Source organism: Elephas maximus, chromosome 7 (genome assembly GCF_024166365.1).
Source record: "Elephas maximus indicus isolate mEleMax1 chromosome 7, mEleMax1 primary haplotype, whole genome shotgun sequence".
Classification (NCBI taxonomy): domain Eukaryota; kingdom Metazoa; phylum Chordata; class Mammalia; order Proboscidea; family Elephantidae; genus Elephas; species Elephas maximus.
The window spans coordinates 7,032,564-7,046,062 of NC_064825.1; the positions used below are offsets into that span (position 1 = coordinate 7,032,564).

Sequence of the window (13,499 nt, forward strand, 5' to 3'; positions counted from 1 at the left end):
TTAAAATAAGAATATGCAATAACTATATGTAATATTTGTTAGAAAATAAAAGAGGGAATTGAAAATATGAACTAGAAACAAGATGTCTCAAAAGTGACCAGACAGTTTTGGAAGAGAACTCAACTTCTAGAAATGAAAATATAATAATTAATATTTAAAACTCAGTATATTCAGTAGATAGTTTAAACAGCAGATTAGACATGGATAACAAATTAATAAACTGAAAGACTGACCTGAAAAAGTTACTTAAAATGCAGTACAGAAATACAAAAAAAAAAGTATGGAGAGTGTTCAGAAATGTGGAAGGTAGAGTTGAAAGTTCAATATGTAGAAAATCAGATGATAGTGAGAACGGGAAAAGGCAATATTCAGGAAATTAATAGCTGAGACTTTTTCAGAATTGATGAAAGAAAGGTACTGATCCACACATGCAGGAAGCCCAAGCTTGATAAATAAAAGAAATTGGTGGCGATTATAAAGAACAATGATGAGTTCATGAAACATAACATGGATGGATCTGTAGAACATGATGTTAAGTGAAATAAGTCAATCACATGACAAATAGTATATGATCCCACTTTTAAGAATATAAGAATATATATACATGTGTATAAGAATATATAGATAGAGATACCAATAATCATTGATGGTTACCAGGGATGGGAATCACTCTTTAGATTGTAGATACTTGTTATTTTTGGTGATGAGAAAAGTAGCACTGAATGTGGGTATAATGAGTATACCCAGAAATGAGTATAGCTTAATCAAAGTGAACAATGCCACTAAGAGAAAAGGATATTTGTGCTAAAGAATATGACATATATAATTTGGCAACAACACTAACAATAACCAAAAAACAAGTGTAGGGTCACATGTATGTGTACAGACATATTTGTGTACGGGTAGGTACAGGTGTATACATGTATAAACAGAAGTATCTATGTGTATGTGTACATACAGATGTGTGTGTACATGCATATATGTTCACAGAAGACACAGCTACAGATACCTCTCGGACATAACCAAACACATCGAGAAATTGGTTCTCTGGGTTTGAAGGCCTAGGACCTTAGTCTCACAGGACAACTCAGTCAGTTGGCATGTTATGCATCCTAGTGAGGTGAGTGGTGTCTGGGGTCTTAAAAGCTTACAAGCAGCCATCTGAGATACAGTTACTGGTCTCTACTCATTCGGAGCAAGAGAAAGAAGGAAGCCAAAGCCTCAGAGAAGAAATTATTCTATAGGGCTGATAGCCTACTTGAACCATGGCCTCATCTATCCTCAGACCAGAAGAACTAAATGGTGCCCAGCTACCACTACCTACCATTCTGATCAGGGCTACAATAGATGGGCCCTGATAAAGTGAGAGAAAAATGTGGGACAAAACTCAAATTCTTAAGAAGCCCAGGCTTACTGGACCAGTTGAGACTAGAGGACTCCCTGAGATTGTCACCCTGAGATACCCTTTAAACCTTGAACTGAAACTATCCCCTGAGGTTATATTTTAATGAAATAACAGATTGGCCCACAAAATAAAGTATATTACCTGAGTGAGCGTGGTGTACCATTATAAACCTATCTATATAATACCAAAAGGTCAGCAGTTACTCTAAAGATGAGAAGATAAGGGACAGGGAAACTAGAGCACTGAAAACGGAACAACCAGAATGTGGTTAAAGAGAATGTTGACTCACTGTGAAAAATGTAACTAATGTCACTGAACAATTTGTATAGAAATTGTGAAATGGGAAACTAATTTGCAGTGTAAACTTTCACCAAATAATCAATGAAACATCATTAAAAAAAAAACCAAACGGTGAAACTGTAGAACACCAAGAACAAAGAGAAAGACCTTAAAAGTTGACAAAAATACTAGAATACCTAGAAAGGAGTGTTAGGCAGTTAGACTGACAAAAGATTTCTCGATAGCCAGAAGTAAAAAAAAAAAATTCAAATTGCTGAGAGAAAATGTCTGTTAGCCTAAAATTGTATTCTCAACTAACCTGAATAGGCCTAAATGAAGAGTTTCAGACTAAAAACAAAACAAACAAACAGAAACAGGATTTACCGTTAAAAGATCCTCATTAATTGACTTTTAAAGGGCTATACTTAGGAAAAAACAATTATTTCAGAAGGACATTCTAAAATGCAGTAAGGAACTTGAGCAAGAAAATGGTTAACACACGTGTTTGAACAAGTATTGACTAAATGAAGTGATGATATCTAATAATGTTTAATTTGTGATGTTAAAAATATGCAGAAGAACTAAAAGCTGTGTAATTTCTTAAGTTTGAGAAACTCAGATAATCACTATTAACATTTGGTATATCTCCTCGTCTTTTTTTTTTTTCTGTTAACTACCATTTACCGAACTGCTATATGCCAGGAACTCTCCTAAGCATTTTTTGATGCATTGTCCTCACAGAAACCTTATAAAGTAAGTATTGTTTATTTACTTTACAGACGAGGACTCTGACAACTTATGTAACGAGTCCAAGGTCCCACCGCTAGTAAGGGGCAGATCCAGCATTTGAACCTGTGACAATCTGCATCTGAGGCCTATTATTTTACCACTAGATCATATTGTGTTCCTATTTTTAGTAGACATAATTTTAGCACTTAAAATATACATTTTCTCTTAGGTATGTGGCTTTTCTTCTCTGTAAAGAATAAGAATGTTTACCTGTTTGTTACACGCACAAAATTGTTAATAACCTGTTGAGGCAATTCTGTATCTGACCTTAGATCTCTAGTGTTATCAGTGATGCAGGCATGTTTTTTTGTCCCTGGATTTGAAATGACTTTCTCTAAAATGGAGCCCTGGTGGCTCCGTGGTTAAGAGCTCAGGCTGCTAACCAAAAGGTTGACAGTTTGAATCTACCAGCCACTCCTTGGAAACTTTATGAGGGAGTTCTACTCTGTCCTATAGAGTTGCTGTGAGTTGTAACGGGTTTGGTTTGTTTTTTTGGTCTCTAAAATTTGCCATTCTAGCATTCTTTGTCTTTCTTCCAGGGCTGTGTGCAAGAAGTTTGGGTTGCATGTGAGTCGAATGATGCTAGCCTTCTTGGTTCTCAGCACTGGAATGTTTTGCTCATCATCTGGTAAGTAAAAGGGGAGATGAGGGGATAAAAAATCATAGATACTTCACAGTCACATTGAAAGGAAGCACTTATGCAGATGTAGGTTATATTTGTATAACATGTCAATAATTTGTAAGTCTATATTATCTTGATTGACCTTTTCAACAGTTGTATAAGAAAGATGACTATCTCATTTTTGCAGGTGAGAAAGCTCAGAAGGGTTAATGACTTACTAAAAGATTCACAGAATTCACAAGTGGCAGAGCTGATACTCTCGTCAGGGTACTTTCTATTACATTGTTATGTCATTTGTCACCACAAAGCTGAAAAACACAACCACCCACTGCCTTTCTTTGCTGTTAGGGCAAGGAAAATAGCTTTGTTTTGCTCATGGAAGGTCCTTGTGCCTAAAAACTCTGCTTTGATGGTGCTTTTTCTGTTACTTGAGATGTTTTCTATGGAGTTGTGCATTTTCTGTGTTTCTTTCCTTTTTTTTTTGACAATAAGTTTCTAGAAATTTAGTATAAACACCTTAATCTAGAGTGATGGCTTTCAAACTGTGCTGCCATTGACCATTTGTGTTCTATGAGCTGAGCCAAGGTGGCCTTCTGCGAAAATTAAATCAAGGTAGTCTGTTCTTCATTTGCCAGAAAAATTAAGTTACTAGAGATAATTGTATCAATTTTAATGTTTTCTGTGTATGTAGTATCTAATATACACACAAAATAGTATCTAGCACAAAATTATGTATTTACTTTTCATTCATTGGATATCTAGCGTAACCTGTGGCAATATCTCAAAATTCTGCGTGCCTTCAGGGCTCCACCTCCTGAATACCTTTGAGAGCCACTGTCTGAGTGAGGCTGCTCTCTACCCTCTGAGCCGAGAGACTTCAGAGTCCCCTGCTCACTTTTTCCTCCATATCGGCGTCCAAATTAACAGCTTTGGATGGCATCAGTGTTTAACATTTATCTGTGGAGGTTGTACCTCACAGTGTTTTTTTTTAGTTACCTTGCCACTCCTAAAATGGATTTTTATGTGTGGGAGATACTTGTGAGTGTAGTTAGTTTTGTAATTTCAGTTGAGGATGTTAAGGTGCAGACAAGTTGAAGACATCCTTTAATAGAGAGCCTTTGAAGCCTTTGTATTGCTTATTCTTTGTGGTTCTTGGTGGAGCTGGCACTGATATTTCTTCCTTTGTGCTGGGCAAAGCAGATCTTATGCAGCAGGAGAGGCAGACTTTTTCTATGAGCAGTCTTGTGACAGAAAACATTTCTGTGTAGAGTGGTTAAAATATAAGTGGCTTGCTTTAGAAACTTTGATCAAATGTTACTATTAAACAGAGACCCAAAAAATACTCAGTCCCCTGCTATATACAACAAGAAGGTTATGCCAGATAAAAATGATTAGAGGGATATCTAAAGGCTAGACTATCTGTGTCAGTGGATATAGGATGCAAAGTGGTGCTGCCTTTCAACTTTTGGCCCTTGAGAAGCCTTCCTAGAATATCTGTGGGGTATAAGTAGGATAGCATGGAAGTAGTCCTGGGAAACCTAGAATTCTCTAAGTTTTGGATTTGGGCTATAGGCCAGGAGAGGAATGGCATAGTTAGTATATAATTGGAGTGATGAATTGGTACGTAAAAACAGAAAACAGGAAAATCATTGGACTTCATTTTTATTTCAAGAAGTGTCATTTTACTACCTGCCCATTTCTAATATATATATAAAAAAAACCAAACCCATTGCCTTTGAGTTGATTCTGACTCATAGTGACCCTATAGGAGAGAGTAGAACTGCCCCATAGAGTTTCTAAGAAGCGCCTGGTAGATTCGAACTGCCTGCCTTTTGATTAGCAGCTGTGGGTCTTAACCACTACGCCATCAGGGTTCCATTTCTGATATGGCACTGCCCAAAATATGTTCCTGAATATGAATATTTTGCAATGTAGGTGAAGTTTTAATAATTGATACCTAATAAATCTCCAACTTTTGTCTCCCTCCCCTTTTTTCATTTCTTCACTCTCGCAGCATTCCTTCCTAGCAGCTTCTGTATGTACACTACGTTGGTAGCTGTGACTGGATGGTATATGGACAAGACTCCTGTTGCTGTGCTGGGGGTGGCAGCTGGGGCTGTCTTAGGCTGGCCGTTCAGCGTAGCGCTTGGGTAAGAAACTGACACAAATTCCTCTCCCGTATGTCACTGGGCATATAGTAAAACTTGTTAGGTTATCTCCATATTCTTTGGATAGGACCTAAAGTTATAGGAATTAATTGAGTCTAGAAAGATTGTGGGAAATGGAAGAATATTTCTTTTTGTTTTTATTATTATGATTAATTCTAGTAAGAAAGCGACTTTTAAGCATCTGCTATATATATATATATGTTTTTTTAATATGTTAGGCACTGCTAAACCTTTCATAAATTTTATCCCTAAACCTTAGAACAATTCTGCAAGAGAACTAACAATTGTTAGTACTTCATAAGTGAGGAAATAGACTCCAAGAGATTGAATAACTTGCCTTAAGATATACTGGCTTTTGAATCCAGGCCTTTCTGACTCTGAAGCTGATGTGTTTTTCACACTGCACCAGTGTATGCCAGGCCATTTTCCTAGTCTCCCAGGCTGGAAATCTGAGGCTCTGTTCGGTCCTTTTCCCTTCTTGCCCCACCGTCTTTTTTCCAGGTTTCACGGTGTCTCATCCTTTTTGTACTCTTTGTTTCCCCTACTACTCCTCTAGTTTATGCTGCCTTAATGTCTTGCCCGCACCACTAGTAATTAAAAGCTATTATAGAAGTATTATAACTTTATTATAAAGAACAGCACAAAGTTGTATGAAGGGAAAAGAATTCCTAATTCTCCTCCCCTAGTCCAAAGATAGTCAAAGATAGTCACTGCTAACAGTTTTATACGTATAATATATATATATATTATTAATTTTTCTGTGCTTTAAGTAAAAGTTTACAGCTCAAGTTAATTTCCCATTCAAAAACTTACAAACATATTGTTTTATGACATTGGTTGCAACCCCCGCAGTGTGGCAGCATGCTCCACCTTTCCACCGCAGGTTCCCTGTGTCCATTCATCCAGTTCCTGTCCTTTCCTGCCTTCTCCACTTGCTTTTGGACAGGAGTTGCCCATTTGGTCTTGTATATTTGATCGAACTAAAAGCATGTTCTTCACATGTTATTGTTTTATAGGACTGTCTAATCTTTGTCTGAAAAGTGGGCTTCGGGAATGGTTTCAGTTCTGAGTTAGCAGAGCATTCAGGGGCCATTGTCTTGGGGGTTCCTCCAGTCTCTGTCAGACTAGTAAGTCTGGCCTTTTTATCTGAATTTGAATTTTGATCTACATTTTTCTCTAGTTCTGTCTGGAACTCTTTGTTATGATCCCTGTCAGAGTGGTTGTTGGTGGTAGCCAGGCACCATCTGGTTTTTATGGGCTCAGACTGGTGGAGCCTCTGGTTCATGTGGTCCTTTAGTCCTTTGGGCTAGTATTTTCCTTATGCCTTTGGTTTTTTTATTCTCCTTTCCTGCTGGTGGAATGGGACCAATAGTTGTATCTTAGATGGCTGCTTGCAAGCTTTTAAGACCTCAGATGCTACTCACCAAAGTGGGATGTAGAACATTTTCTTTATGAAATGTGTTATTCCAATTGATCTAGATGTCCCGCGAGACTATGGTCCCAGTTTTGTTAATATTTTTCTGGAAATTATTCTCGTGTGTATAAAATGTACACATATATACATATACATACATGTCTACATTCTTAAAACATATCAAATTAGCCTGTGCATGTATATATCTTTTCATGTACATAGATTTATATCATTCTTTTTTAAAATTTTTTCTTTTTTTTTAATTGTGCTTTAAGTGAAAGTTCACAAATCAAGTCAGTCTCTCATACAAAAACTTAGATACACCCCTCTGTATACTCCTAACTGCTCTCCTCCTAATGAGACAGCACACCCCCTCCCTCCACTCTCGATTTTCATGTCCATCTGGCCAGCTTCTGACCTGCTCCGCTCTCACATCTCCCCTCCAGACAGAAGATGCCAACAAAGTCTCATACATCCACTTGATCCAAGAACTCCTCACCAGCGTCAACTTCCATCCCATAGTCCAGTCCAATCCCTGTCTAAAGAGTTGGCTTTGGGGATGGTTCCTGTCTTGGGCTAACAGAAGGTCTGGGGATCATGACCTCCGGGGTCCTCCTAGTCTCAGTCAGACCATTAAGCCTGGTCTTTTTTTTTTTTTTTTTAATAATTTTTATTGTGCTTTAAGTGAAAGTTTACAAATCAAGTCAGTCTCTCACATAAAAACCCATATCCACCTTGCTACACACTCCCAATTACTCTCCCCCTAATGAGACAGCCCGCTCTCTCCCTCCACTCTCTCTTTTTGTGTCATTTTCACCAGCCTCTAACCCCCTCCACCCTCTCATCTCCCCTCCAGGCAGGAGATGCCACCATAGTCTCAAGGGTCCACCAGATCCAAGGAGCTCACTCCTCACCAGCATCCCTCTCCAACCCATTGCCCAGTCCAATCCATGTCTGAAGAGTTGGCTTCAGGAATGGTTCCTGTCCTGGGGCAACAGAAGGTCTGGGGGCCATGACCACCGGGGTCCTTCCAATCTCAGTCAGACCATTAAGTCTGGTCTTAGGAGAATTTGAGGTCCGCATCCCACTGCTCTGCTGCTCCCTCGGGGGTTCTCTTTTTGTGTTCCCTGTCAGGGCAGTCATCGGTTGTAGCTGGGCACCATCTAGTTTTTCTGGTCTCAGGATGATGTAGTCTCTGGTTCATGTGGCCCTTTCTGTCTCTTGGGCTCGTAATCACCTTGTGTCCTTGGTGTTCTTCATTCTCCTTTGATCCAGGTGGTTTGAGACCAATCGATGGATCTTAGATGGCTGCTTGCTAGCGTTTAAGACCCCAGGGGCCACTTTTCAAAGTGGGGTGCAGAATGTTTTGTTAATAGATTTTATTATGCCAATTGTAAGTCTGGTCTTTTTACGAGGATTTGGGGGTCTGCATCCCACTGTTCTCCTGTTCCCTCAGTTTTTATTTTTTGATGTTGAAAATATACACAGCAGAATATACACCAATTCAACAATTTTTGCATGCACAATTCAGTGGCATTGATTACATTCTTCAAGTTTTGCAACCATTCTTACCCTCCTTTTCCAAACTGTTCCTCTCCCATTAACATTGACTTACTGCCCCCTAAGCTTCCTATCTAACCTTTTGAGTTGCTGTTGTTAATTTGATCCCATATAGTTCTTTCAAAGAGCACAATGGTCAAAGCAGACATTCTTTACTAGTTAAGCTAAACTATTGTTTTGTTTAAAGAAAACTTCAGGGGATATTTTGTTTAAGATTTAAAGGTTATCTCAGGGTAATAGCTTCAGACGTTCATCCAGCCTCAGTGGCTCCAGAAAGTCTGGATTCCATGATTCTTTATAGCAGTTACATAGTGTTCCATTACATACCTGTCCATCATTTATTTAACCATTGACTTGCTGATAGGCATTTAGGTTGAGTTTGGTTTTTTGCTACCTGTTTCACAATGCTTCAGTGAACATAATTTTGCACACATGTCTTTGTATACTTGTGGAAATATATCTATAGGATAAATTTTTAAAAATGGAGTTACTTGGGGAATATACATTTTAAATTTTCTTAATTGCCTCTTAAGGGCTGGTTTCCCCACTTCGAATCTTCTATTGGTGTTTCTGTACATCATCCTTAAATTATTATAGTCCTCAAGGTTTTGTCTTAGGCCCACTTCATGCTTTCTGCTATTTTTTTCTCAGCCATCTTGGTGACTCCCTTATCTTGGTATCTAGTCCAGTTATCTTTCTTGAGTGTCACTTACATATTCCTAGCTGCCTATTAAATGTGTCCATTTATAGAGCTAAACATTTACAATACTAAACTTATTATCTTCCCTCCAAATCTGTTCCTTAACTATGTTTCTGTCCCAGTAAATGGTACCGCCATCTACTCAGTGATGAGCCAAGAACCTGAAAATCATCTGTAACTCTTCCCTGCTTTCCTATATCTTACCAATTTATTGTACCTCCCGAATATCTTTTGTATCTACTTTTCTTCACTCCTCTTTGCTCCTGGTTTACTGCACAGCATCCTAAATGATCTCATTTCTAGTCTGACCCCCTGTAAATCTGCTTTTCACATTCAAACTAGAGTTATCTTTATAAAATACAAAGATGATTGTATCACTCCCCTGTTTTTAACTCTATATTGGTTTCCTCACTGCACTGTGACACAGGGGTTGGCAAACTATGACTTGTGGGCCAAATCCAGCTAGTCTGTTTTTATACAGCCTGAGAACTAAGAACAGTTTTTACATTTTTAAAGAGTTGTTAAAAAACAACACACACACAGAAGACTATGCAACAGAGACCTTATGTGACCTGCAAGGTCTAAAAATATATGCTGTCAGGTTCTTTACATAAAAAGTTTGCTGACCTCTGCTTTATAGTATCCAAACTCTAACATGCCTCACCAGGCCCTGCATGATCTTCCCTCCTTTTACCTCTCCGGCCTCCTTTTGTCAGTTCCTCTGTTTCTTTCACTTTCTACATTGAACTTTGTTCAGGTCCCCAAATACATCTGGGTAGCACATTTTGATAGGTCTGCCATTTGCAAAGATAAGTGATTTTAGGATCACGAACAAATCAATCAGTGAGCAATCCTTTCTTATTGCATTATTGTGCTAGGTGCTGTTGATGTTGTGATAAGTAGTAGTGTCATCGTTCCTACCCTCATGGAGCTTATAGTTTAGTGGGAAAGAGAGACAGTGAACAAGAAATTCCAAGTATGATGGCTTATCAGAGGAGAAATAAAGGGTGTTACGGAAATGGAGCTAGTTGGAGGAGACAAAAAATAAGAACACAAACGTTAATGCAACATTTATGTAACTGAATGTGGAAGTTCAAATCATAGAAGAGATATCCTATACTAGCACATGATCCACCATATTAATTCAGAGATGGAAGAAATGGTTCTGAAAAGATTTTATAGATGAGATTTGAGCCAGTAATTGCCATTTGGGTAGATCCTGGGTAAGTTGGTGTTGGGAGAGCATTCCTTGTGATTGCAGCATGGGTAAGGGCTCTGACTAGTGTCCTAGATTTTGAAGTCATGCAGCAAGAATAGAAGCACCTATGAGGAAATGAGTATAAAGAAAGAAGAGTAGAAGCTTGCTTTTGGGAGATAGGACCGTGCTGAAGGGGTAGGAAAAATAACATAAAGAAACTTGGAAAGAACAGTAGTGAAGAGACCAGGAAAGAAGGGAATCTAAAGAGGCAGAAACAGATGTTTTGTGTCAAGTGCAGTAGAAAGACGCAGTTGAGATAAAGCTTGTGAAGAGGTACTTGGTCTGGCCAAGAGAAGGTTCTTGTTGACGTGAGATCAGTCTCGTTAGCTTGATGCAAGGCCTTAAAAAAGAAATACTGAAATGAAGGCAACACATGTATGCCACTTGCTTGAGGAATTTAGGTAAAAGGAAGATGATTAAATGGTATTGGAAGGGAGTATATCAGAACTGAAATAGAAGTTTGTAGTATTATTATATTACTAAACTCCTAGCATATCATTTAAGCGAGAGATCAGCATTTATCTGGCAGGGTGGGGTATAGGGCAATACCCATAACCCAAACCCATTGTTGTCGAGTCAATTCCGACTCATACCAACCCTATAAGACAGAGTAGAATTGCCCCAAAGGGTTTCCAAGGAATCGCTGGTGGATTCAAACTGCTAACCTTTTAAAAAAATTTTTTTTATTTATTGTGTTTTAAGTGAAAGTTTACAAATCAACTCAGTCTCTCATACAAAAACTTATACACACCTTGTGATGTACTCCTAGCTGCTCTCCTCCTAATGGGACAGCACGCTCCTCCTCTCCACCCTGTATTGCCTGTGTCCCTTCAGCCAACTTCTGTCCCCCTCTGCCTTCTCATCTTGCCTCCAGACAGGAGCTGCCCACATGGTCTCATGTGTCTGCTTGAGCCAAGAAGCTCACTCCTCACCAGTATCATTTCCTGTCTTATAGTCCATTCCAATCCCTGTCTGAAGAGTTAGCTTCGGGAATGGTTCCAGTCTTAGGCTAATTGGGGACCGGGGACCCTGACCTCCGGGGTCCTTCTAGTCTCAGTCAGACCATTAAGTCTGGTCTTTTTAACAGAATTTTAGATCTGCATCCCACTATTCTCTGCTCCATCAGGAATCCTCTGTTGTGTTCCCTTCAGGGCAGTGATTGGTGGTAGCTGGGCACCACCTAGTTCTTCCAGTCTCAGGCTGATGCAGTCTCTGGTTTATGTGGCCCTTTCTGTCTCTTGAGTTCATCTCTACCTTATGTCTTTGGTGTTCTTCATTCTCCTTTGCTCCAGGTGGGCTGAGACCAATTGATGCATCTTAGATGGCCGCTTGCTAACGTTGAAGACCCCGGATGCCACTTACCAAAGTAGGGTTCAAACTGCTAACTTTTTAGTTAGCAGCCGTAGCCTTTAACCACCATGCCACCAGAGCACACTTTTTCATAATATATTTTTGATGCCGGTTATTTGTAAATATATATAAAATGGAGTTTATTTCAGCAGCTCAGCGTTTATATTTGTTGTTCACCCACAGGATACATAGCGTTCTGATGGTTCTGTGAAGATGTCAGTATGTTGTTCAGAGGACATCTTCTCACATGCTAGCTTTCTTCCCTCACTGTAATGGGCAAAGGCATTTAATTTTCAGTTCAGCATAAGGTTGGATGTGAATCTGAACTGTTTGGCTGTATTCTCTGTAAATATTTTATTTAACTCTCCATTTTCTGTGTCTCTCTTAAATAGTTTACCTATTGCCTTTGATTTGCTAGTCATGAAACACAAGTGGAAGAGTTTCTTTCATTGGTCACTGGTGGCCTTAATACTCTTTCTGGTGAGTATTCTTTTTTTTCTGGTCTTGTTCTGAAATTGTAACGAGAACAGCTTCTGATGTAGGAAGGAAAAAATAAGTTCATTCTGTTTTTCATTCTAATGTGTACCTTATTAGCATTGTGAGATTGTTTCCAGAACAAAACCCTAAAATTGCTGTGTGTTTTCTGCTCCCTTTCAGGTGCCTGTGGTGGTCATTGACAGCTACTATTATGGGAAGTTGGTGATTGCACCACTCAACATTGTTTTGTATAATGTCTTTACTCCTCATGGACCTGATCTTTATGGTAAGGCTTTAGGAAATTTGGGGAAGAGTTAGGGGATAGCTTAATTTTTCTGAGCTTCAAAATTTTAGTTCAGTTGCCTCATTTCATCAAATATAGCATTTCTTTGCTGGTTATCTTATTTAAAAATAAAATGACATTGGAATATAGCCCAGTGGTGACATGCTGTAGTTGCTCAGATATTTCTCCTTAACTGATGTGGTGCTCAGGTGCAGGCTTTCTCATTGTCCTGCTATCTGTTACTCCCAATTTCAGAGTTTTGAGGACTGTCTTGAGTATGCCATGGCTTTTGATATACCTTTTTTGTTTTTAATTAGAAGTTACCTTTTTTATCTTATTAGAAAGTTGATATCATAGCAAGAAGACCAAAATAAAAACATATTCCATCATCTCCAGTTAACTGTGTTAACACCTGGAAGTATATCCCTCCAGACATTTTCTATATATACACACATTTGATATTACTTTTTTATTTTAATTTACTTTACTTTGATATCAAGGGGTAGACATTAGGGAGAAGGTTTGGTAAGTCTCTAGACAAAATGTAATAAATAGGGATGGGTCAGTTTAGGAGTGTGGTAGTTTGGCCAGTTTAGGGTTAAGAGGAAAAAAGGGTGAATGCCATAATTTATCTGTGCCACTTTGCCAACAGAACCAACAGACTGAATGGGTGAGATTTAAAGTAGGAGTATGAATGAGATTTCATTGGGCCACCTAGGGTTTTGGGAATATTGTCATTTTAGATGCTAAGTGATAGGTCAACATAAGCTTTGTTTTGTTTGGTTATTTGAATTCACAAACCACCTGGACAGAGAATAGTTGCCAAATGGAGGAACTTTAAAAGGCTGGCATTAATTCAAAAAACACAAAATAATAAATGTTGGAGAGGCTGCGGAGAGATTGGAACTCTCATACACTGCTGGTGGGAATGTAAAATGGTACAACCACTTTGGAAATCTATCTGGCGTTATCTTAAACTGTTAGAAATAGAACTACCATACAACCCAGAAATCCCACTCCTGGGAATATACCCTAGAGATACAAGAGCCTTCATACAAACAGATATATGCACACCCATGTTTATTGCAGCTCTGTTTACAATAGCAAAAAGTTGGAAGCAACCAAGGTGTCCATCAACGGATGAATGGGTAAATAAATTGTGGTATATTCACACAATGGAATACTACGCATCGA

General features: G+C 38.7%; 1 protein-coding gene across 5 annotated transcripts in view; it reads left to right on the top strand.

Annotated features, from left to right (window-relative positions):
* ALG9 (ALG9 alpha-1,2-mannosyltransferase) overlaps positions 1 to 13,499 on the top strand; it is a 117,188-nt gene that overhangs the window by 20,823 nt on the left and 82,866 nt on the right. For all 5 annotated transcript variants that reach the window (XM_049889278.1, XM_049889275.1, XM_049889276.1 and 2 more), the window contains exons 5-8: positions 3,013 to 3,101; positions 5,110 to 5,245; positions 11,938 to 12,025; positions 12,203 to 12,308. In XM_049889278.1, the coding sequence (XP_049745235.1) occupies positions 3,013 to 3,101; positions 5,110 to 5,245; positions 11,938 to 12,025; positions 12,203 to 12,308 (419 nt within the window). The remainder of the gene's footprint in view (positions 1 to 3,012; positions 3,102 to 5,109; positions 5,246 to 11,937; positions 12,026 to 12,202; positions 12,309 to 13,499) is intronic.